The sequence below is a fragment of the Chelonia mydas genome, chromosome 2 (genome assembly GCF_015237465.2).
Source record: "Chelonia mydas isolate rCheMyd1 chromosome 2, rCheMyd1.pri.v2, whole genome shotgun sequence".
NCBI classification, from domain to species: domain Eukaryota; kingdom Metazoa; phylum Chordata; order Testudines; family Cheloniidae; genus Chelonia; species Chelonia mydas.
The window spans coordinates 186440102-186464550 of NC_057850.1; the positions used below are offsets into that span (position 1 = coordinate 186440102).

Here is a 24449-nt window from a genome sequence, read left to right on the forward strand (position 1 = left end):
TCCTTCCTTCATCCCACCTGGGTCGGTAGGCAAGTTAGTAAATAGAGAATCAAGCACACATACAGGTAGGTGTATTGGTGTATGTGTGTGTTTTTTTAATCTAGTGAATGAAAATTTATTTAACTAAAGGAAAATTAAGGAACATTGACCAAGCTTTTGCAAAGTGTTTAATACTTTTGGGTGCTTCAAAGGTTGCGATGCATTAACAAAGGCCTGATTTTCACAAAGTACTGCGCACCTGCCCTCTGAGAATCAGGCTTCTTTAAGGCAGCTCAGATTGGGCTCCCAAAATCACTAGTTCCTACTGAAAATCATTTTGCTTCTCAACTCTTCTAGCTCCAGATTGTGGCTTGTCATTCCAATCTCCTACTGATGCTTTCAATGGTTCTGTTAATTCAGGTAGGACTGGCATGCAAGTCTTACATTCGCCAACAGTTTTTAACACTTCCCTGTTGCTGGGAAAGAGATTTCTGCTCAACTCAGTTAGTTCTTCAGTTCTCCTTGCTCTTTGCTGTTGGTGTGTTGCTAGCAGCAGTGTGTCGGATTCCAAGGCCAGACAGAACCACTGTGGTCATCTAGTGCAGTGGTTCTCAACTTTCCTACGGGTGACCCCTTTCGCACAGCAAGTCTCTGAGTGCGACCCCCATATAAATTAAAACACTTGTTTTATATTTCACACTATTATAAATACTGGAGGTAAAGCAGGGTTTGGGGGTTGAGGCTGACAGTTCATGACCCTCCCCCCCCCCCCATGTAATAACCTCACGACCCCGTGAGGGGTCACAACCCCCAGTTTGAGAACCCTGATCTAGTCTGACCTCCTGTACAACACAGGCCCTCGAACTTCTCCTAATATAATTTCTAGAGCAGATCTTTCAGAAAACCATCCAACCTTGATTTAAAAATCCTCAGTGATGGAGAATCCACCATGCCCCTGTGTAAATGGTTCCAGTAGCTGCTAATTCTCATTAAAAATGTATACCTTTTAAGTCCAGTCTAAATTTGTCTAATATCTGAGGCTAGCGGCCAATTCTTCAGGTTTATCTCCAGAATCCCCCAAAACTGAACACTGTAATTACAGGGGCCTGTCTCTATACTGACCACACAACATTCTAACAAAATGGCAGGAGTGCTGCTGGGTATCTGGGGGAAGTTGTGTGAATTAGCTCCAATGTGGAGGAAGGAGTATTAAAAATAATGAAAGCCTAAAGTCTAAGATCCTGCTTTTCAGGAGTGCTAAGCACCCATAGCTCCACTGACAGTTGATAGGAAAATTAGACCCCAGGCACGAGCACAGAAAATGCCCTGCATGTATGGTTTACAGATCTACTCAGGATCTCCAAATGCTCACAATCTTTTCCTTGGTCCACTGGGGATGTTGCTGTGAGCTTGTGGCTCTTCCACAAGATCTTGCAGCCTTAATTGTACATATAGATAAGCTATAAAGAGACTTATTTACCTAATACATCTATATCCATGTATCAAAGTACATAGACCTGCTGGGGGGGTCGGGGGGGAGGTTGGTTTGATTACACTGACAGGGCACTTTAAATCATCCAAACACTGTACAAACACTTAGTTCTCTAAGGCACTGTCACACTCAGCAAAAGTGTGGAGTAACAACACAGGCACCTTACTAGAGGGGGAAGGGCAGAGTGTTCTGAAAAAGCCAGTTAATCAGACTCCCTTACATGCAGTGACGTCCCCAGTGCAGACGGATGCCTTGGTAACCCTGCAGTCTCTAAGTGCTGGAATAATACTTGTAATACTGAGCTTGTCCAAACTGGAAAGAACACACTCAAAAGCAAATAATCCGCTCTTCATCTGCAAAGGCTTTGGCCTCTTCTTGGTTGATCAGGTTCCCATTTAAGCTGGTAGGGGGGAAAAGGAAATGGAAAATGAAGAGTTTGCGCCTACTATATTTAGCACTTTTTGGTAATTTCATGTTTTCTGCTTTTTCAAGCTTTTTGGAGTGGCACTCAAAGTTTCCTTTCACTCTGTGTGCTACTCGCTTACCAAATGTTCATACCTGGGCACAAACCCCAAATGGGGTTCTGATTACAGAGATGTGGGGCAAGATTTTTCAAAAATTGGTGTCTAAAATTAGTTTCTCTCTAGGTACTCAAGTGGGAGCTGTTGGGTGCCCAGCACATTAAAGTGAATCAGAGCTGGTTGGGTGCTTGGTGCTCCTGAGAGGCCAAGCCTCATTGTAGAGGTAGAAGGCTAAATGTAGGCAGCCAGCATTAGAGGTTTTAGCTTTATGCTAGTCAGGGTGACTTTGCACTTGGAGTAAGACAATCCCATACTGCTTTGAACTGCCCAGGAGGTGAATGGTATGTTTGATTATATTATGGCCAGTATGAAAAAAGGGATCCAGCTGACTAAGGTTCCCCAAGTGCGGGAATCTAGTGTAACCAAATGAACAGAGACTTGTTCACGCTTTCGCCCTCATTATTCCATATCCTCCTGAGCAGGGCAAAATATACTAAGGGCAACCTAATTTGCTGAGATGTTTCTTTTAATAGTGATCTTGCTTTAGGTCAACATTTTCAAATGCAGCTGCCTAAAGTTAGGCTCCTGTATATAAATAGCCTGGTTTTCAGAGGGGCTGAGCACTCACAAATCCTACCACTGCTCACCACCTCTGAGAAACAAACCACTTTTATTTAGGAACCTTCCTTTGGTTTGAAAATATTCGAAGGGGGAGTGGGTGACAGAGAGAAAACTTGTGTACACACACCCCAACCCCAGCTCTGTAACAGAACACCTCCCCCATGGGCCTGCTGCAGTGGAATACAGGTGGTGACTGACAAGCTTTCAAAGTAGGAACATCATGGCCTGGCACTTAAGAAAAATACATTTGGTTTAAAAAAAAAAATCTATGTTGTACAAAATCACAGCCTGAAAGCAGTAGCGGTAAAAATAACCCAATTCTACTGGCTAGTCCATGCTTCAGAGCTAGCGGAAGGACTGGTCTTTGGCTTTGTGCCTCCAAACCCAGGTGCCATGTGATGCCCACCTCATCTAAACCAAGCAAATCTCTTTGTAGCTTAGCCCCTTTACTGTGCATGGAGTGCTGGCTGAAAAAAGAAAATCAAAGCACAAATTCTGTGCACCAAATTATTAATGTTAATTAAATGCAGCTATCATCTGCTTGTCTGGCTTTGGCTTGTTGGTAGCAGAAACATGTTGAAGAAAGCTTGAAAAAAATATTCAGATCCAGCAGAACTCAGGCCCTGATTCTTCGAACAGGTGCTTTGATTTCTGCAGGAAAGCGATCAGATTGAAGCCAATGGGACTGCTCCTGTGAGCAAAGCAGAGGTGTAAGTGTTGGAATGAGCGGGTCCTTCGAAAGCTGAATCCTCCAGGCTGGAAATACAACATCCCCTGCTGGAAATTTGCTCTAAATCAGCAGTTTTCAACCAGGAGTCTGGGACTGAGGACCCAAGCCCCACCACCCAGGCTGAAGCACAAGCAACTTAGCTTCGCCCAGGGTATCTACCCCCTAATGCCAGCCTTGGCTTTTCGTCTACTGGACATGCAGAGAAAGAGTTGTGGCACCAGTGGGCCATGGAATTTTTATCACATTTGGGTAGGGCGGGGGAAGAGGGCCTCCTGACATTTACTGCAAGTGTCATATGATCAAAGCATTTGAAAGGAAATAAAGTTACAAAGCAACTTTCCGAGGAGTGGGATCTTACCAGATTTCCTTCAGGGTTGTGTTCTCCTGGAGAGCTTCACTGAGGTATTTGGCCCCTTTGGCTGTAATCTGATTCTGGATAAGCCTAAAAGTAAAGCACTTCAAGTCAAACAAGCTGTTTAGCTCTGATTTGTAGCATCCCCTCTCTTGCACACTCAGTGTATTTGATGCAGAAATCAACACAGAGTTAAGCTCTGCTTGACACTGATGAGCAGGGTTGATTGTTTGCCAAGAAGAGGTAGTTTCCGATTGCCATCTGCATGGAGGGCGTGCCAGCATCAGACAATCTTCCCCCCAGATCTGCTACCAGCAGCAAGGCCAAGAGTCTTAGAGCCTCTTGATTTTAAAGTATGTGTGTGTGTGTTTCAGGGTTAGTGAGCTGAATTATGCAATTGATAATACATGTGCTGCCTGATAAGTGGAAGCTGGTTACTATCAGTGTGGAATTATGAACACTAGATCCATTGATACATTAAGTTCTTCACTCTGTTGCTTTAGTCCATCGTAATTATATTTTCTACTTAAAAAGGAGTAGCAGACCAATTCTGTGCATAAATCCTGGGGCAGTCTGGGTGTTTAGTGGTCACTATTTGCCATGTGAGCAATCCAAATGAAATTCTAAATGGCAATCTCTTGATAGCAGGCCAGCAAGGATTGGGATCTCTGTGGAGACACTGCATCAAACAGCCCTAGTGTAAGCAAGCGCAACTCCCAATGAAGTCAACGGGAGTTGCCACTGCTTAGGCCAGGGACAAAATAAGGTCAATATATTCCCCGTCGTATGGGCCAAGGGGGAAAAGTGAGCACCACATATTGTTCACAGGTGACCCTTCCAGCAAATTAGTCATAAGCTACCGCTATTAGTTCTAAGTAGAGTTCTGTCTAGTCTATGGTTTGATTATGAAAAAATGTATCTGCAGTAATATCTAGGTAAGATGCTCATGCACTGGACAAACCACACTTGATATAAGAGTTGAAATTGAAAGATACAAAAGACACAAGAATAGAAATGGAGACAGCATGGGATCCTCATTAACTGTTCTAGAGTAGAACGGTTGTCTCAAATTAAAAACTACTCCCTGCTGAAATAATACAAAGATACTCAGTCAAGGTGACCACCACCCACCTGGTAGCTTGTCATGATATGCTACACACTTTATAAGCTCCCGTGATTGGCAGAGATTCAGGATTCAGCTAGAAAATCAAATTAATTCTCAAAAATCTCTCTCAGGGGGGAGAAAGGGAAGAACTGCCTTGAAGAACTTTCTGAACTTGATCAACAAACTGAGATGTTGCAAGTGCTTTCAGCCACTGGAAGAACGTTTGGCTCAGTCTCAAGTACAAATCTCTACCCTGGTCAGTTTGCCATTTCAAAGCATCAGGTGGCTTAACCAAGAAAGCCAGGATATAAACTTGTCCACTGGCAGTAGCACCCGTGCTTTACTGAGCCGCTGTGCCGGCTCTGGCCCAAAGGGTGCTGGGCTCGCACCCTTTTCAGGCAGATTTATAATAAACTGTGGCCAAAACGTTCAAATGTAGCTGCAGAAAAGCTAAGGCCCCTTTTTGCTTTCAGAGGCACTGACTGCCCGGAGCGTCCACTCTTTGCAATAGACTCTGCAGGTTTGCAGGATGTTTACTGATGCACCTAAATGTAGATTCAGGTGCCCAACTTGATGCATGTTTTTTCAAAAGTTTAAAAATAAATACATAAAATAAAATAAAAAAGCAAAGCAGCAGCTTCGTTTCCCTTGTCACCCACCTAGTCCAGGAGTGCCCGAACCCGTCCAGGCATTGCCAAGATGGCTCGCTGTGACCTGCATAGACTTGGAAGTTGCAATTTTAATGTGATGGGCGACAAAGAGCCACGCTTGTTTAAATGTAACTAACTCACCATAAATGTGCTAGCTTCTTGTTCACTTTCAGCATCTCTGCAAAGCTCTCTGCAGCTTCGTCATCTATCGCATTTTTAGTCAACCTAATTAGGGGAGAGAGAGTTTGTTCAGAAACTCTGTTTCACATTTTGACATTTGCTACTCAATTATTTAAGTGCTGACAGCGCACTAAGCTTTGGACAAGACACAAACAGTTCCTGTCCTGAGCAGCTTCTGAAGCCTGGCCACAAAAACACAGGAGAGGCCCAGAGCCTGCCTACTTGGTTTTTATTAACAAGGGGGCGGTGATGATATTTCACTGACATGGGATAGCAGGTGTGGGCCTTGCAGAATGGGAAGGGGATGTGTATGAGAGGGTAAATACAATGCACTGGCAGACATGGACAGGTCCAGACATGGGAGTAGCATTGGAGAAGCCATGAAGGCTGTGGGAACAAACAAACAAAATCTTGTCTCGGACGACAAAAGTGATAGGAGACGAGACTCAGGTCTACACTTAAAAAGCTGCAGCAGCACTGCGGTAGCACTCCATCCACGACACTATTATGCCAGGGGGAGGGCTTTTCCCATCGGCAATTAATCCACCACCGCAAGAGGCGGTAGCTATGTCAACACAAGAAGCTGTCCCACCAACACAGCGCTAGCTACGCTTGGGGTTAGGTTGGTATTGCTCAGGGGGGTGGATTTTTCACACCCCTGAGCAACGTAGTTACATTGATGTAAGTTTGTGGTGTAGACCTAGCCTAAGGGTACGTCTGTACTTCAAGCTGGGGGTGTGATTCCCAGCTGGAGGAGACATGCCTGTGCCAGTTAGATAAGAGCTAGCACACGGCTCTGGAAAAGACCTGTCATAAAGAACACGTAATCGTCCTTTTCCTTCATCCCCGTTCTAACGTGAAATGATCCTTACTTCCCAATGCGAAAGTGTAAAACTAAGTTGCAGCTTTCCTTTCCAACCCATTAACAATGAGTAAGGGGGCAGATATTTCCACAGACTGAACCGATACAGATTACCAAAATATTTTCACGGTGTTGTTGTGCTGCAAGGCTTCGGCAATGCTTTTGCCTCCCTCTGTCGTGATGCCATTGAATGCAAGACTGGGAAACAAGAGAGAGGAATACGTAAAAATAGCCAGCATCTCCATTTTACAAAAAGCCTGACTTGTCTTTAAATCAATCCTAATACGTAGCATTTAGAGAGTGATTTACATGCTCAAAGGGCTCTACAAATGGTAACTAATTAAGCCTTTACCAGCGGAAGCATTTTAACTACACGCTTCTGTTACTGTCGTGCAGCCTGGGTCCGACTCTGCCCTCAGTTACACAGGTCACAAGGTTTGGCATCAGAGAGTGGTACTTAGGGGACTGACAGCAGAATTGTGATTGGTGGCTTTGAGTGCCAGGGTGGAAAATGTTTTTGGCACCAGTGCCATCCCCACCAATAGCTAAGCCAAAAGCACCCCAAACCACCAGAGACACAAGGAAAAAAAACAGCAGCACAGCGCCCCCAGAAGTCACTGTTCTGCTCACCCACCTCCTAAAATCAGCCCCTGTCTGAGGCATGTGCTCAACAATGTATCTGTGTTCAATGCAGTTACCACAACCCTAGGTAAGAGCTGGTCATTTATAGCTTGTACCTGCAGAATTTAATCTCCGAGATGCCAAGTTATTCTTGCAAATACACAGCGTGCAACTGCCCATGGAAATGTAGGCTTACACATAAGGCTGCGAGTCTGTCACGGATTCCGGGACTTTCCGGGACTTCTGCAGCAGCCACTGCATCTAGCCCGGGGCTACCCGAGCAGCTCGGGCAGCCCCTGGGCCAGCTGCACTGGCCACTCCTGGGGCAGTCTCGGGCCACTGCCGCCCCCTCCCCAGCACCAGTGGGGGTCTCAGGCTGCCACACACCCCTGCCTCCCCCAGCACCAGTGGGGTCCTAGGCCACACACCGCCCCCCTACCCTCCCGCCCCAGAGCACCCAAGATTTAGTCGGGTATATAGTACAAGTCATGGACAGGTCATGGGCCGTGAATTTTTGTTTACTGCCCATGACTTCTACTAGAAATACCTATGACTAAAACCTAGCCTTACTTATACACACACACAGTTTTCAGTGCAGACCAGAGGCTTTTTAAATCTTTTCCTCTATCTTCAGCTAGACGTTGGTAAGAGTATCTGTCTAATACTAAGCTCCAAGTTTCAGATCTTCAAAAAGCAGCTCTTCTAAGTCCCTCTGGAAGCCAAACATGAGCTGGCAGTATTGCAGGGATAACCAGTGAGATCAGTCCTGGGCAACTAGCTAGCACAAGGCCTAGGTAACCACTTAATTCTCATATGAGTGTTCAAAATAGGGCAGTTGGGGGATGTAAGTGCACAAAGGCTTTGTGTTTGCCTTCTGCACAATTTCACCCACTATTTTCCTTGGGTACCAATGAAGCCCAAATTCAAATCAGTCACATATATATATTTTACATCAGACGTAGTAAACTGAATTCATACAGTTAACACAGCAGGGGGAGGAGGAGGCTGTTTCTTGGAGCGGAGAACCAGGAGAATGTACTAACTACTCACATTTCCAACTGATCCTTCGCAACTTGATTCAAACACAACCATAGGTGTCGAATTTCTAATGTGGCTGGGGAGTGCTCCCCCCAGCCCCGTCCCCACGCTGTCCCTTCCCCCAAGGCTCCCATCCCCATTCTGCCTTCTCCCTCAAGTATGCCCTGCCCTTGCTCCTCTCTCTTATTACCCCCCCACCCCCGCAGTGCTTCCTGCATGCTGTGGAACAGCTGATCGCGGTGAGTGGGAGGCACTGGGAGGGAGGCGCTGATCGGCGGGGCCGACAGCAGGCAGGAGACACTGGCGGGGAGGAGGAGACACTGATAGGAGGGCTGCCAGTGGGTGCTGAGCACCCATTGTTTTTTTTCATGGGTGCTCCAGCCCTGGAGCACCCACGGAGTCGGTGCCTATGAACACAACACCAGTAAGGAGGCAAGAAGTGAGGAAAGCACAGGGGCAGAGTGGGGGAGAACACCACCATGCAAAGTCAGGCCTTCCAGTTGATTCCCAATCACCAGCAGTCAAGACTCTGAACTAGCCATGAGCATGCTGGGCTCTGACACTCAATGAAATGGAAGGACAAGCCTGGGAGAACAAATACAAGACCACACTACTGTACACAGCATTTAGGGCCTAAGCCAAAGTCCTCTGAAATCAACAGGAGTCTTTCCAGGGGCTTACTGGGCTTTGGACCAGACCCATGGACAACCTATGGAATTTGTTCCTGGACTGGTACAAGCTAAGCTCTGTAAGGCAGGCTTAAACCGATACAAGAGGAGCCACACACACAAGTGACACTGGTGGATTTTCTTCTTATTGGGTGCAGAGCTTGCCAAGCCTATTTGCAGAAGCCTCATCAGCCAAGCACCAGAGGCTTCTGACCACCATCAAATCTGGTCAGAGGGCAGTCGTCAGTGATGTGTGACATTGTGTGCATGGGCCACAACCATACCTGGGACCCTCTTGTTAGCCCTACGTGTAAAGGCTGGGTGCACACTGACCCTTCACTGTTCAAAACTGGTTCAGAAGGGTCCATGAGCGGTGTGACAAGTCAAAGCCAGGAACATGCATGGTTGGGTCAGTTACAAGAATGGCTGATGATGCTGCATTTGGCTGCCAACAATCCCTCCATACTTATCTGCAGTAGTCTCAGGGCCAGCCCGATGGCTCAAACATTGGGGGGAGGCATTGCATCGGGAACACTGGCTGGCAAATGGCCGAGATTCAGTCCTACAAAGGCCTTTGAATGCGGTTCTTTGGTTGAATCATCAATTTCCCTGGTACGAACCAGATAAGTGGAGCAGTTTAACTAAACCAACGTAAGTTAGACCAGTGCAACTTCTGTGTGTAGACAAACCCTGAAGCAGCAATCATTGGTTGCTGCCAGAGGCAGGATTCCGAACTAAAGGTCTGGCCTGAGAAGGTGAGTCTTATGTTCCAATGACGTGCAAGCAAGCACACGTCTTCATTAAAGTCCATGAAGACTAGTGGTTAGTCTAGTAAAGAGCCTGAATTCTGAAAGGTGTTGAGCACCTGGAACGCCGACCGACCTCAGTGGAAACTGCAGGTACTCAGCACCTGTGATGCCTGGACCTAAGTACAAGGATGACATGCTAAAAGATTGAAACAAATTATTTTAGGGCTATCTTCATCCACCCTTAAACTTTGCATAAAAACCACCATTGACACTATGGGTGTTCAATAGATGGAACAAGATTAAAGTACTCTAGATTCAGAATGTAAATTCTTAATTTAAGAACTGTAAATTAAGAATGATTAATGACCTGGATGTTGGTATAGAGAGCACACTGATCAAATTTGTAAATGACACAAAGCTAGGCGGTAGTTGCCAAAACACTGGAGGATAGAATTAGAATTCAGCAGGATCTTGATAAAGTGGAGAACTGGGCTACAGATAACAAGTTGAAATTCAACAAAGACAAACGTAAGGTGCTACACTTAGGGAAGAAAAACCAAATGCACAAATACAGAACAGGGGATAAGTGGCTTGGCAGCAGCACTGCTGAGAAGGATCTGGCAGTTGTGGTGGATCATGAGTCAGCAATTCAATGCTGTTGCAAAAAAAGCAAATGAAATTTTAGACTACATTAACAGAGGCATAGCATGCAATCATGGCAGGTGATAGTACAGCTCTACTCAGTGCTGGTAAGGCCTCAGCTGGAGTAGTGTGTCCAGTTTTGGTCACCAATGTATAGAAAGGATGTGAAGAAACTGGAAAGGATCCAGAGGCCAGAGACAAAGATGATCAAAGAGATGGAATGAAAGCCATGTGAGCAAAGGCTGAAAGAACTGAGTATGTTTCGTTTGGAAAAAAGGAGATTAAGGGATGACAGGATAGGGGTCTTCAAATACTTGAAAGTTGGAGAAAAGTTGTCCTCTTGCCACAGAGGGCAGGACAAGAGGAAATGGGTTCAAATTACAGCACAGCAGATTTATATTAAATCTCAGGAAAAACTTCCTAACGGTAAGAACAGTAGGACAATGGAACAGACTGCCTACGGAGCTTGTGGAAGCTCCTTCAGTGGAGGTTTTCAAAAGGAGGCTGAGACACCGTCTGTCTTGGCTGGTTTAGACACACCAAATCCTGCATCTTGGCAAGGGGTTAGACTAGATGACCCTTGTGGTCCCTTCTAGCCCCGTGGTTCTAAGAACGAGGCAGGTGCAGGTGCAATGGCAGAATTCAGACTGCACACGCACACATACAATGACTGGAGCTTGCCTGTGGCACATCATCATATTTGCTTCGGCAAGCACTAAATTCAAAAACAAATTTGTTCCCGAGCAAGAGGGCCAGGCAAGCATAACCCAGCTTAGGGCTGGCTCAAGGTGGATCACACCTGAGATAAGACTTCTAGAGGAATTCTGCAGTGAGGAGAAGGTGGCTCTCTCAGGTAGCTTTTCCATTTGAACAAAAATGCAGCTGTTCATCATTTTGTTTTGTTTCAGGCAGTCATCTGCCCAGAGAAAACAGGGCCGAGCTCTAGCTATGAAATCACTGATAGTCTGAGACAGCAGCCATGAGCTCTCCAGAGATCCCGAATGTCTTCGCCACACTCCCTATTTCTCTACTGAAGAAACTAGTGAAGTGCACCATCTTGTGGGGAAAGCAAGCAAGGGTGTTTGCTCTTTCTTTCAAGAGAGGGTCATGGAGTTTAGTATCAGTGGGAGACAAAATGAAAGTAATTGAGCCAAAAAAAAAAGGGGGGGGGGAGGGGGGAGTATGGAGCATGCACTGAAACTGGGAAGTGGCCACGAAAATGATTTTAAAATTCACAGCAAGAATTGAAAACATTAAAGCAAAGAGGTATGAGTTGAGTCATGAGATTTACAATGCTAGCTTCCCCTCATACCACATTGCCAACTTCAAACATTATAGTGCTTTCAGATACTAGTTTCAAGCTGAACTTCATTACAAACACTGTCTCATGGATCACTATTACTTATATTGTGGTAGCCCTGTTGTGCAAACACTTAACCAAGACACGATCCCTGCCTTGTAGAGTTTACAGTCTAAGGCTATGTCTACACTAGCACTTTTGTCGGTAAAATGTATGTCACCCAGGGGTGTGAAAAAAACACCTGCCTGACCGACATAAGTGACCGACAGAAGCACTGGTGTGGACGCTCTCCCACCGACATAGCTACTGCCGCTCATTGGGGACGGTTTAATTATGTCGACGGGCGAGCTCTCTCCCGTCGGCATAGAGCAGCTACGCAGAAGATCTTACAGCGGCGCAGATATATCAGTACAGCTGTGCCACTGTAAGGTCTCTAGTGTAGACATAGCCTAAGAAATAGTACAGAGGCTGCTTGTTTCTCCTCAAGAGAGCATGCTTTACTAACATTCAGCACACCAAGGGCCTATTTCCCCATCACCCTGCGACCTGTGCAGTCATTTGCACCATTACAAAGTAGGTGCCAAGTGCTACCAAATGAGAACGGTAAATGGGTTTAAGGGACCATTGATGGTGCAAGGTTACAGAGAAGCAGGCCCTAGGCCGTAACTTGGAGCATTATAAAAAGAGAAAATGACAGACATACAAATGACAACCTGTGTTGTGACTGAAAATCCCACCTGATCCCAGACCTCAGGCTAGCCTCTTGTTTGACTCAGGGTCCTGTTAGCCTATAGAGGAAAGGCTGCCTTACCAAACAGCCTTCTCAGACAAAGCCTCTCCAGATCAGCTCGCATTCCAAAGCCCATTAAAAAGGCAGGTGTTCTGTAAAGCTGATTTATTACCTCACATTTGTTAAGGTGGGGTGATTCCTCAGTGCCTCTGCAAACGCCTTCGCTCCTTCATCTCCAACCTGGTTACCCCACATCCTGGCAAGGAAAGAAAACAGAGAGAAATAAGGAACAAGGATCTAGTGCCACCCGTGTCACATTTTCCCCCCTCCCCAGTGACCGTATACTACTGACCAGGGTTCCAAGCTTCACTCCCATTGATCCTTGCAGGTTCCATTCCCAGCCGCTTGCAGGACTGAGCAATGAGGGTTCAATTCTGCTGTAAAGGTACAGCCCAAAGGGAGCACTGGGAGATAGTTTGCCTCAGTGGGAGTGTCTCTTGGACTGTACTGGGGAGCCATCTGCAGCTACACCTCTTTATGGGATACTTTCCCATGCATGCTGATCCTGCTCTGAGCTGGTGTACGTGGAGGGACCATCGTCCTGTCTCTTCCCTGCCCCCTGTGGGGTGCTTAGTGCAGTCTCTCTGTCACCCTGCATGCAGAGACTGTCACTGTACCTGGCCCTTACCCAACCCACACAGGATGTGTGTGTGGGGGGAAGCTTCTTGTGCCCACCCAGCTCCACGCCAGTGCATGGGCCAGGCCCCGAGTGGAGGCAGATACTAAACCAGCCCCACAGGCTCTCCATCCTCAGTAACGTGTGAAGATAAAATGGTGATAATTCTCTATCACACCAGCCCAGGGAGTTGTTGGCATCTCAACAGCAGACTGCCACTGGGGCGACTAAAATCTCAGGGAACCTCCCTTGGCAGTCTGCTATTGAGATGACAACTCCTCCTCGTGGGTGGGCCAAACCCCGCACATCAGCTCACAATGCTCAGAGAAGGGAGCTGGGCCCAGCCCTGTGGGACAGAAGCTGCTGCAGTGGGGTGAGTACAGAGGGGGCCCCTCCCACAACTCTGGGGCCTCCCCTCCGCACCAGGCTGAGATGCAGGGTGCTGCTGCAGGTGGTCGATGCCTCCTGGGCAAGTCAAGGAGGAGGCAGGTGCAGCAAAGGACACTGGCCTATGATTTTGGGCCCTCCATGTGAATTTAGGCCACAGACACATGCCTAGTTTGCCTATATATTAATCGGACGCTGGCCCTCTGGAAGCTGCTATTTCTATACTCGGGGGCCAGTCCTTCAGCTGCTGCAAACTGTCATAGCTCCTTTGCCAGCCCCAGCTGACGTCATGTTTAGACTCCCACCAGGCAGTAACTAATTTTACTTACCCAATTTCAAACATTGTTTTGCTCTTCTGGATAGCAAGGGCAAGACATTTCCCTCCTTCAGTGGTTATCTTGTTTGCTCCTATTCTGCATAAAAATATATTCACTTGTAAGATGCAGCTCTTAAAAAAAAAAAAACACAACTTATCTAGACATCTATATTTGAACTCCAGCTTAGACACTGACCCAGGCAGCCAACTCCTATGGAAGAGAATGGTGATCAATTATGGCTACTGCAAATTTCCATGAACTAAAATGTTGTACACATTTAAACTTTTGGTTACAAGGTATCGGACCAAAAGTAATCATTTTAGGCTGCAAAATTTAGGCCTGATGCTGCACAACAAGTTAGCAGCAGAGCCATGACTGGAATTCAAGAGTCCTTGGCTCCCAGTACTGTGTTCACTCCACTAGCTCACATGGCTTCTGTTGCCTCTTTTCACTTTCTGTGGTAAAAATAAATAAGCGACAAGTTAATGTGGCTTAACCTTAGGATGAAAACTGGCCTTGTGCATGGCTAGGCATTCTAACTTTGCGGAAGTTCCCTGTAAACAACGGTAATGGTTCACCATTTGACTTTTGGTAATTCCCTCACTGAAATACGATACTGACATACATTCCTTCCCTTTACTCATGAAAAGGTCAGGCCTACACAAACCTGAGATTAGTTACAATGAGGGAAATGTATCCTTATGCAGAGGCCCCAGCACAAGGTTTATGAGCTACTAAAGTTCCTCTCCAGCACTCAAAATAGGACATAAGTAGAGTACAGGTCTTGTGCTGACCCTCTGCATCAGGGTGAATGCATCCCACTGGGCAACGCAATCTTTAGTAAAGATTAAGCATTAAAGGAATGCAAGCAGAGCAGTCATTGTCAGAGTATTATAAGGAAGTACATAACTTTGCAAACCTCCTTTTGTTCAATCTACATGTGTTTTCTTTTATTCACGTAAGAAACATTTCTCTTTCTCCCTTTTAAAGTTGATGTACCCTAATTATGGTACCATGGAGCATAATAAGGAAAAATCCTGGACATACTTAACATATGTGAGGCTTGAACATTCTTCAATGAGTCTTGCAACGTATTTGGCTCCAACATCAGTAATTTGGTTGTTGTACAAGCTTAAAGAAAAATCACATTAGTAAAAACAGATTATTTTTGCTATTACCTGAATATACACAACCTGGATATTTTTGATACACACAGAGTATCTATCTTTATGAGGGTCCTGGACAAAGATTTAAATATTTATTTTTATATTTAAAAAGAAGTAAATGAGCTCTTCCAGCAAACCCAGCTTCCATTTTTTGGTGCCAATATGAAAATACTTTTATGTAAAAGTTAATGACCCAGTAACCATGCAAATATGTGCTCATTCTTTTATTAGATTCATAAAAGCTCTCTGAAATACATCCTGTTCCTTTCATTGCAAGGTTAGATTATTGAGTAGGTACACTGGGAATAGGGCATTGGTGGAAGGAGGTAATTCTTGGGACTTAAGTTCACTTTTCATAAAGTAATTTTTATGCCACTATTTAACCAAAAGTAGCGAGTAAAGGCTAACAAGCCCACCACCCCAAACTTGACAAAAAAACTAATTTTCTTTTAGGTCTTTAAGGAAATCGCTGCTTCCTGCATGGGTAAGTGTGATTATACAAAAGAATCCAATAAACATGACCCCTTGAAAGTTGACCCTTCCATTCCCCTTCTCTCTTGTAAGCTATATTTACTTTGTATTGAAGAAAGAAATTACTTAACTAGAGGTGGATAAAGACAAAGGAGGTCAGGTACTAGCTGCAAAATTGAACACATCTGATCAGCACTGCAACATGAGCAAGCTTTGCCGTTTGTAGGAATCCATCCTGTGATCAAGGACACAAGGGTTTCTTCAGGTATGTTGGCAACAAGAAGAAAGCCAAGGAAAGTGTGGGCCCCTTACTGAATGAGGGAGGCAACCTAGTGACAGAGGATGTGGAAAAAGCTAATGTACTCAATGCTTTTTTTGCCTCTGTCTTCACGAACAAGGTCAGCTCCCAGACTGCTGCGCTGGGCAACACAGCATGGGGAGTAGGTGGCCAGCCCTCTGTGGAGAAAGAAGTGGTTCGGGACTATTTAGAAAAGCTGGACGTGCACAAGTCCATGGGGCCGGATGCGTTGCATCCGAGAGTGCTAAAGGAGTTGGCGGCTGTGATTGCAGAGCCATTGGCCATTATCTTTGAAAACTCATGGCGATCGGGGGAAGTCCCGGACGACTGGAAAAAGGCTAATGTAGTGCCCATCTTTAAAAAAGGGAAGAAGGAGGATCCTGGGAACTACAGGCCGGTCAGCCTCACCTCAGTCTCCGGAAAAATCATGGAGCAGGTCCTCAAGGAATCAATCTTGAAGCACTTACATGAGAGGAAAGTGATCAGGAACAGTCAGCATGGATTCACCAAGGGAAGGTCATGCCTGACTAATCTAATCGCCTTCTATGATGAGATTACTGGTTCTGTGGATGAAGGGAAAGCAGTGGATGTATCGTTTCTTGACTTTAGCAAAGCTTTTGACACGGTCTCCCACAGTATTCTTGTCAGCAAGTTAAAGAAGTATGGGCTGGATGAATGCACTATAAGGTGGATAGAAAGTTGGCTAGATTGTCGGGCTCAACGGGTAGTGATCAATGGCTCCATGTCTAGTTGGCAGCCGGTGTCAAGTGGAGTGCCCCAAGGGTCGGTCCTGGGGCCGGTTTTGTTCAATATCTTCATAAATGATCTAGAGGATGGTGTGGATTGCACTCTCAGCAAATTTGCGGATGATACTAAACTAGGAGGGGTGGTAGAAACGGTGGCAGGTAGGGATAGGATACAGAGGGACCTAGACAAATTGGAGGATTGGGCCAAAAGAAATCTGATGAGGTTCAACAAGGATAAGTGCAGGGTTCTGCACTTAGGACGGAAGAATCCAATGCACCGCTACAGACTAGGGACCGAATGGCTAGGCAGCAGTTCTGCGGAAAAGGACCTAGGGGTGACAGTGGACGAGAAGCTGGATATGAGTCAACAGTGTGCCCTTGTTGCCAAGAAGGCCAATGGCATTTTGGGATGTATAAGTAGGGGCATAGCCAGCAGATCGAGGGACGTGATCGTTCCCCTCTATTCGACATTGGTGAGGCCTCATCTGGAAAACTGTGTCCAGTTTTGGGCCCCACACTACAAGAAGGATGTGGAAAAATTGGAGAGAGTCCAGCAAAGGGCAACAAAGATGATTAGGGGTCTGGAACACATGACTTATGAGGAGAGGCTGAGGGAACTGGGATTGTTTAGTCTGCAGAAGAGAAGAATGAGGGGGGATTTGATAGCTGCTTTCAACTACCTGAGAGGTGGTTCCAAAGAGGATGGTTCTAGACTATTCTCAGTGGTAGAAGATGACAGGACAAGGAGTAATGGTCTCAAGTTGCAGTGGGGGAGGTTTAGGTTGGATATTAGGAAAAACTTTTTCACTAGGAGGGTGGTGAAACACTGGAATGCGTTACCTAGGGAGGTGGTAGAATCTCCTTCCTTAGAAGTTTTTAAGGTCAGGCTTGACAAAGCCCTGGCTGGGATGATTTAATTGGGGATTGGTTCTGCTTTGAGCAGGGGGTTGGACTAGATGACCTCCTGAGGTACCTTCCAACCCTGATATTCTATGATTCTATGATTCTATGACAGGAGAAAAACTGTTGTATGGGGGACTGGCTGTCCCTGTCCCTCTCCGGCCGTGCTGTCACACAGACACCTGCATCACATCTCACTACACTATGACACAAAACGGTGCCTTACAAAACCTGCCATGTTCAGATTCAGTAAACTAAGGGTATGTCTACACTGCGATAAAAGACCCGTGGGCACAGTTGTGGCTGGCCTGGGTCAGCTGACTCAGGCTCCAGGGGCTCAGGCTGCAGGGCTATAAAATTGCAGTGTAAACATTCAGGCTCAGGTGGTGCCCTGCGACCCCAAGTCAGCTGACCTGGGCCAGCCCCAGGTCTTTTACTGCAATGTAGACATACCCTAAAGGGGCCTGGGTTTCCATCCTGTACTTGCTAGTGTTCCAGCTGTTTGTGTTGAGGGACCATTCAGGATGAAAGGTGCTGTAATGTAACAATTATCTCTTGTGCTGTTCCGAACTGATACATACCCCAGGAAAGTCACAATTTTGTACTTGGAGAGCTCATCATATAGTACTCTTACTCCATGATCTGTGATCTGATTAACACTCAGCCTGAAAGAAGAAAGAAGGGAATCGATGGCTGATTAGTCAGATTATGAAGGGTTCACCAGCCACAGGATATTCTATGGCCTCCTCTTCATGGATCGCCGGAGATCTACACATTTTCCTCTGACATTTTAACAGAGCATCAGACCTTAATATATTAAGGCCATTAGCAGAAATGTTAATTCAGTTTTTAAAACTTTCACTTTAAAAAAACAGAGCTCCCACCTAATGCTCTGTATGCTGTACACAGAATTAAAAACAAAAAAATTCAGTAGATCAACAGACCACAGATAGATCCGCGTTTTCCCACCGTTTATTATAATTACAGGAGATGTTCTACTTGGCATCCCCACAACGATACCTATCCCAGCAAAACCCAGCTCCTCAACGGGCCACCAGTCATCTCACCATCCCTCCCCATACTCAGTGAAAGGCTAGAAAACGGGCAAGTATAGAAGCATGTTCTGAAAGCCATGACATATATGCTCTAGTGAACTGTGGTCAAAACACAGAATTTCCATCCCCTAGGAAATTTAGAAATTTCTTTTTTGCCCTGAATTGTGACACAAAGTCAAAACACTGAATTTTTTCATGAAACAAAATACTCCAAAATATTTTGTTTCAGAAAAATCAGAACATCTTAAACTTTTTTTTTATATTATAAATTTATAATACAAAAGTTGAAGGAATAAAGATGAATTGTTTTGACCTAATCAAAATGAATAGTTTAGAAGTTTTTCTGTTAAACGTAATCAAAATCGACATGTTTCTGTGAAACATTTCGATTTCAAGCAATCCGCATTTTCTGACATAAAACTGATCCGCTGGAAAATTTTTGACCAGTGCCATTCCTGAAGCAAGCTCCAATGCCAAGGATTTGTCTACACAGCTGCACGCCCTAGGGGTGTGAATTGTAGAGCACACTAACAGGTTGTGCTGTAACTGCCCCATGCAGATCCTGCTGGCATGAATTAAAAGATAATGAGAAGCAGGTAGCTTTCACGCTAGCAGGGTCTGCACGGGGCAGGTACAGCACAACCTGTTTGCATGCTATGCAATTCACAACCCCAGAGTCCGCGCTGTGGTGCCATGCAGACAAGCCTTAAGAACACCCTGCCGCTAAACCACTCCTGCTTTTTCCAGGAGATTGGTAGCTTGCTCACTCTGAGATGCATTGATCGGTAGAGGGAATCTGGCTCAATTTCTACAGATCAGAGGAGTCTGCTTCTTTTCAAATTACTCACTGTGAAATTAGGTTTGGGTTGTTACAAATGTCATTTTCTGTCCTACAGGAATTAACAAATGGAAATGATAGTCCTCATGCCAGGATGAGCCATATTAACACAAAGGGCACACTGCTCTGATCAGCAGTTGCTCTGAATGGCAGATTCCTCCCACTGCCATATTTTAAAGCCAGGACAGGCTCTAGCAAATTTTCATGTAAGGGAAGTAATACCAGCAAGTACTTCTCCTTCCCTGCTCCCCCCACCCCACCTCCTGTGCTTTCTTCACAGAACCTGGCCCACTTTCAAGACGTAATCTGAGATGGACCCAAATCAAGACCACAAACCTAAACATCCCAAACTTCTGGTGGCATTTTTTGCAATCTGGATTCAAAATTCACACAGCTGGTCTCTGAAATCGGCAAAACTCTGGAACGTTCAAAATTCTGATCCAAATTTTCAGGGCTTTGGAGTGGAGCAGCTCCGGAGCAGTGGAGCTGCAGGTTTTTGCCTGGAGCTGGAGCGGAGCTGGAGCACAACTCCAAAGCCCTGCAAATTTTGCTGCTTGGGGCTGCCTCCTCTTAAGTTACTGAGGTGATCGTTCTGAAACAAGGCTTTAAAAGCCAAACAGTTTATTTCCAGGAGCACTTGGTGCCTTTAGCCCTCTCAAGCGCTAAAGAGTTTCCGTAAGTTTAATGCTTATATTGTGTAATAAATCGAAGATAAATAGTCACCTGGCACAACATCCTACCTGATCACTGCAAGCTTGTTAAAACAAGGTTGAAGTTGTTTTACTCCATAGTCATTGATATTATTGTTGTCTAGATCCAGACCCAGATGCTTCTGAAAGTGCTGCATCACAAAGGAAATGGCGCTGCAGTCTGCCGAATACGCATTGCAATAGGTGAGTTTGATGTAGTTGGCCCTCATGCCCCTGACAGTCAGCTTGGCTAGTTTTTCACTTTGAGTCTCATAAATGCACCTCAGCATCCAAACAAAATTGGGCATGACCTGAATCTGTTTATAACCCTTAAGTCTTGCCCGCATCAGGCTCTGCATTTGAAATTTCATGCTTTCTAAGAGATATGTAATGAGTGCATTTCTTTTCCTCTTAATGGCTGCAGGTGAAACTAAATGTCTGATGAGCTTCTCCTTGTCTTTGGAAAGCAGACCACAGAGGAAAAGATTGGTGAAGTGAAAATGTTCTTTATTTCGGAAAGGATCTTCTCCTATAGGGCATTTGCGCAACCAGGAAATAGGGAGACAAGTAGAGTGAGCAGTCTCAGTGGAAGAGCACTCTGAGAAAAACTTCAGTAACTCCTTTGTACCCAATTTCTCTTCAGTAACTAGGAACAAAGCTGTGAAAAAAGACTGCAGGGTCAAGTGCAAGAACTCACAGGAGGACTGATCTCCATAGCCACCACAGTCATGAACCGTCCTGAGGAATCCCAGGTGCAAATCCTGCTCTGACACGTTCAAGGATGTGACTTCCTCCTGGTCAAAGATAAAGAGAGACTTCTCCATCCCCATGTGTGCTATTGTACCCAAAGAGAACAGAGTTTCCTTTTTCGACCTGAATGTCTCCACTTGGCTCCTGGTGTTCTTCTTCAGCAAATTTGTTTTCAGAGTTCGGTTCAAGTGAACTTCAGTCATGAGCAAAAAAACATCTGTGAGTGTAACTGAGTAGTTTGGAAGCTCATGACTGTCGAACATGGAACGGAGGAGTTCAAAGCATTTAAAGATAATCCAACAAAACAAAGGCACTGAACACAAACTGCAGAGACTGGGGTTTGCTTCCAGCTGGTTCGACATCAATACCCGACACTCCTCATCTCTGAAGAAATTCTTAGTGTATTCCTTCAGGTTACTGCTGGAAAACCCTCGGAGCAATACTTTCTTCCTAATGATGTTTTGATGGATCTCAGTTCCTGTCCTTGCTGTCAGAACTTTCCTGGATCCCTTAAGAACCTTTCCGCTGAGAAGATTCACCAACAGGGCAAGAGGGTGGGTAGGTTCATTGGGTGAGCAGATCTCGGGGATGCTGCTCAGGTCAAAGTCGGAATGGATCTCATCAAAACCATCAAACGTGAAAAGGGCTGTATGAGGGAAGTGCAAGATGTGGTTGAATACCTCCTCGGGGTCCTGATCTGGGTAACAGTTGTATTTGAACAGGAGATCCTTCAAACAGATGGCTTCATTCTCCTTAAAACAGCTAAACATCCTGCACCTGAACCGGAAGAAAAATTTGGCACCTATATCCAATTCGCCTCTGGCCCAAAGATTTTGCATCTTTTGTAGCAAAATGGATTTTCCAATACCTGCATCACCAAAGATGTAGATCGTCTCTCCATCTTCGTTAATTAACCCAATTCTATCATCAAACAGATCTTCTAAGCGGCTCACCTTGCCTAGGCTCTCATTGGTATAACTGACCAGCTCGATAAGACTAGCGGCATAGGTTTCCTCCAGAAGCATTTCCTCCTTCTGAGCATATGACATAACAAACTTTGTGTCTCGCGCCAATTCATATTTGAGTTTCTGACGGTACCTGCTGACTAAGGAGAGAATTAATTATTAAAAGAGATCGACTCTAACATAAGGGCTACAGTATAGAAAGTCTTGCCATGCTTCGGAACTGAGGAGGAATGACTGGCTATATACAAGCACTTATGCCTGTGGCTCTTAGGCATATAAGAGTTTTAGGCTACAGCTAAATCCTTCCTACCTTTTATCAAATACATGCTGTCTTGAAGTTGCCTCTCTAGAAACAGAGAGGAAATGGTGAGACTTTTGATATTCTACAGTTTCTAGCGAGGCAACGTCAGGGCCCCCAGAGAGGGCTCTTTGGGTTTTTTCAATGACAAGTAGTGTTTCTCTGGAGGGGAAACAACTTGTAATAGTGAATTTTTTTTTTCTTCTTTACATGTGTTCAGCACAAATCTGAGAGAGAGGCACTAGCAAAGCTCCTGTCAGGATAAGAAAGATAATTTCTGCTTAGCAACATTTTCCAACTGCATGCTTTATTTTCTGGATAGTCATGAATTGGCTAACAGGTTTGGGTGTGATTTCTCAGTCCAAAGGAACAAACTAAGAGCAGTTATTTTTACAGCATCAGGTACTTTCTACATGCCAAGTTAAAAGATTAGGACGATTGCAAAGATCTGATTGCTAGCTGTTCCTGAGTGCCTTTAGAATTCCTGGCTCACAATGCTTTCCCCACAGTCTTGACTTGGTGTAATTGCATTTTACAGGCTCAAGAGGGCTGTTTTGCCAGTACTTTGATAGGATGCTGCCTAGGACATGGTGCTGGTGATTCAGTTGGAAACAAGCTTCCCTTGCAGACAGTACTGACCCAGTGGCACAGCACTGTATTAGGGGGCACTGTGTTGCTTGATGCTGCCATCTTTTGGATGAGGCCTAAAGACCCCACCGCCCTTTCTTCAAAGGTCAGGATGTCCAAGCCATAGACAATTTAGATGGTTACCCTCTTCCCTGTAAGTTTCCCTGGCAGTTTCAGTTAACTGAGTTGTTCTTAGAGCTGCAGGGTTAGAAGGGACAGCAAGGGTCATCTAGTCTAACCCCCTGCCAAGATGCAGGATTTGTTGTGTCTAAACCATCCAAGACAGATGGCAACCCAGCCTCCTTTTGAAAACCTCCAGTGAAGGAGCTTCCACAACCTCCCTAGGCAGTCTGTTCCATTGTCCTACTGTTCTTACAGTTTGGAATTTTTCCCTGAGATTTAATCTAAATCTGCTATGCTATGCTATTTGAACTCATTGCCTCTTGCCCTGCCCTCAACGGCCAGAAAGAACAAATTTTCTCCATCTTTTTTATGGCAGCCTTTCAAGTATTTGAAGACTGCTATCATGTCCCCGCTTAGTCTCCTCTTTTCCAAACTAAACATACCCAGTTCCTTCAGCCTTTGCTCATATGTCTTGAGTTCCATCCCCTTGAGCATCTTTGTCACTCATTGCTCCTTGCCTATTTGTTAGTTTGTTAATAATCATCATCATCATCATCCCAGGCTCTAGGCACCTCAACAGATTAAAAAACAATTTATAGAATAATAAAAACCATAACCACTGGGCAATGCTCCTGTGTTTTCATTGCAAAGGAGTCTACATTTCAGAAGAGGGGGTTAAGAGTCTTATATTTATAGTCTGGAAAATGCTTTGGCATCCTTTGAGATGAAGGGCTGTCTAAAAATGTGATATTTTAACTTTAATAATATAACTAAAAATCTACTGTCACTTTGCCAAAGATAATCACAGAGCAGTTATTTTGTGCCATGTGTTAAAGACTAATCAGTTCTAGGGCTGATCGGAGACGGGGATGCAACACTATTGGATATATAAAAAAAACAAACAAAGTGCTTGAGGTTTAGAAAAAAAAAGCTACATATACAAAATATACACGTTCAATTAAACCCTCAGGGCTGTATTCCAGTATTGTGGCTGGGCTGCTGTCAGGCTACACTTAATGTTAAGATATTTCAGCTAGCAGCTGAGTGTTTACATAGTCATTTTCTTTGGCTGCTTTTGCACAAACACTACAGAGTGCATGTGTTTCTTGTTATTTAATGCACAAGAGAATCATAGAATATCAGGGTTGGAAGGGACCTCAGGAGGTCATCTAGTCCAACCCCCTGCTCAAAGCAGGACCAATCCCCAATATTTGCCCCAGATCCCAAATGGCCCCCTCAAGGATTGAACTCACAACCCTGGGTTTAGCAGGCCACTGCTCAAACCACCGAACTATCCCTCCCCCCCACAAAGACTGTGAATGGCCAGCCAACTACAAAAGCAGTTTCTCCTCCCTTGCTGTTCACACCTCAACTGCTAGAAGAGGGCCTCATCCTCCCTGATTGAACTAACCTCGTTATCCCTAGCCTGATTCTTGCTTGCATATTTATTCCTGCCTCTGGAAATTTCCACTACATGCATCCAGCAAAGTGGGTATTCACCCACGAAAGCTCATGCTCCAATACGTCTGTTAGTCTATAAGGTGCCACAGGACTCTTTACCTCTCTTTAGAGATGATCCTAGATACACAGCTCACTGCATTCTTATCACACGATTACCTGGTTAGAACCTCTTATCTATAAAGGTAATTCAGGAGTCATGGTGGCATACTACTCAAGCTCCACCTACAATCCCAGGACGTTTTTGCAAAAACAACTGAAAGTGAAATAGTTAATGCTGATGCTTAAACTGCTGTCATTAGGTTACATGGTTAAAATGAAAGCTCCAGTTCACCTGAAAATGCTGATCTGATGTTGTGATACTCTGTACCCCAAAGCAGCAACCTGGCACCCCATATTTATCATGGTGATAGGTTTTGTACAAAGTACGCCTTGTGAGATATCA

General features: G+C 45.1%; 1 protein-coding gene across 12 annotated transcripts in view; it reads right to left on the minus strand.

The window, feature by feature from the left end:
• Positions 1-148: 148 nt before the first annotated feature.
• NOD1 (nucleotide binding oligomerization domain containing 1) overlaps positions 149-24449 on the minus strand; it is a 49510-nt gene continuing 25209 nt past the window's right edge. For 6 of the 12 annotated variants that reach the window (XM_043540845.1, XM_037890339.2, XM_037890340.2 and 3 more), the window contains 9 exons: positions 19835-21638; positions 17783-17866; positions 14668-14751; positions 13633-13716; positions 12413-12496; positions 6607-6690; positions 5592-5675; positions 3702-3785; positions 2870-3304 (listed from right to left, as the gene is read on the minus strand). In XM_043540845.1, the coding sequence (XP_043396780.1) occupies positions 3214-3304; positions 3702-3785; positions 5592-5675; positions 6607-6690; positions 12413-12496; positions 13633-13716; positions 14668-14751; positions 17783-17866; positions 19835-21638 (2483 nt within the window). In that variant the 3' untranslated portion in view covers positions 2870-3213. Of the gene's footprint in view, positions 1872-2869; positions 3305-3701; positions 3786-5591; positions 5676-6606; positions 6691-12412; positions 12497-13632; positions 13717-14667; positions 14752-17782; positions 17867-19834; positions 21639-24449 lie in introns of those variants that run through there. The other 6 variants (XM_043540847.1, XM_043540848.1, XM_037890343.2 and 3 more) reach the window with 3 other exon arrangements.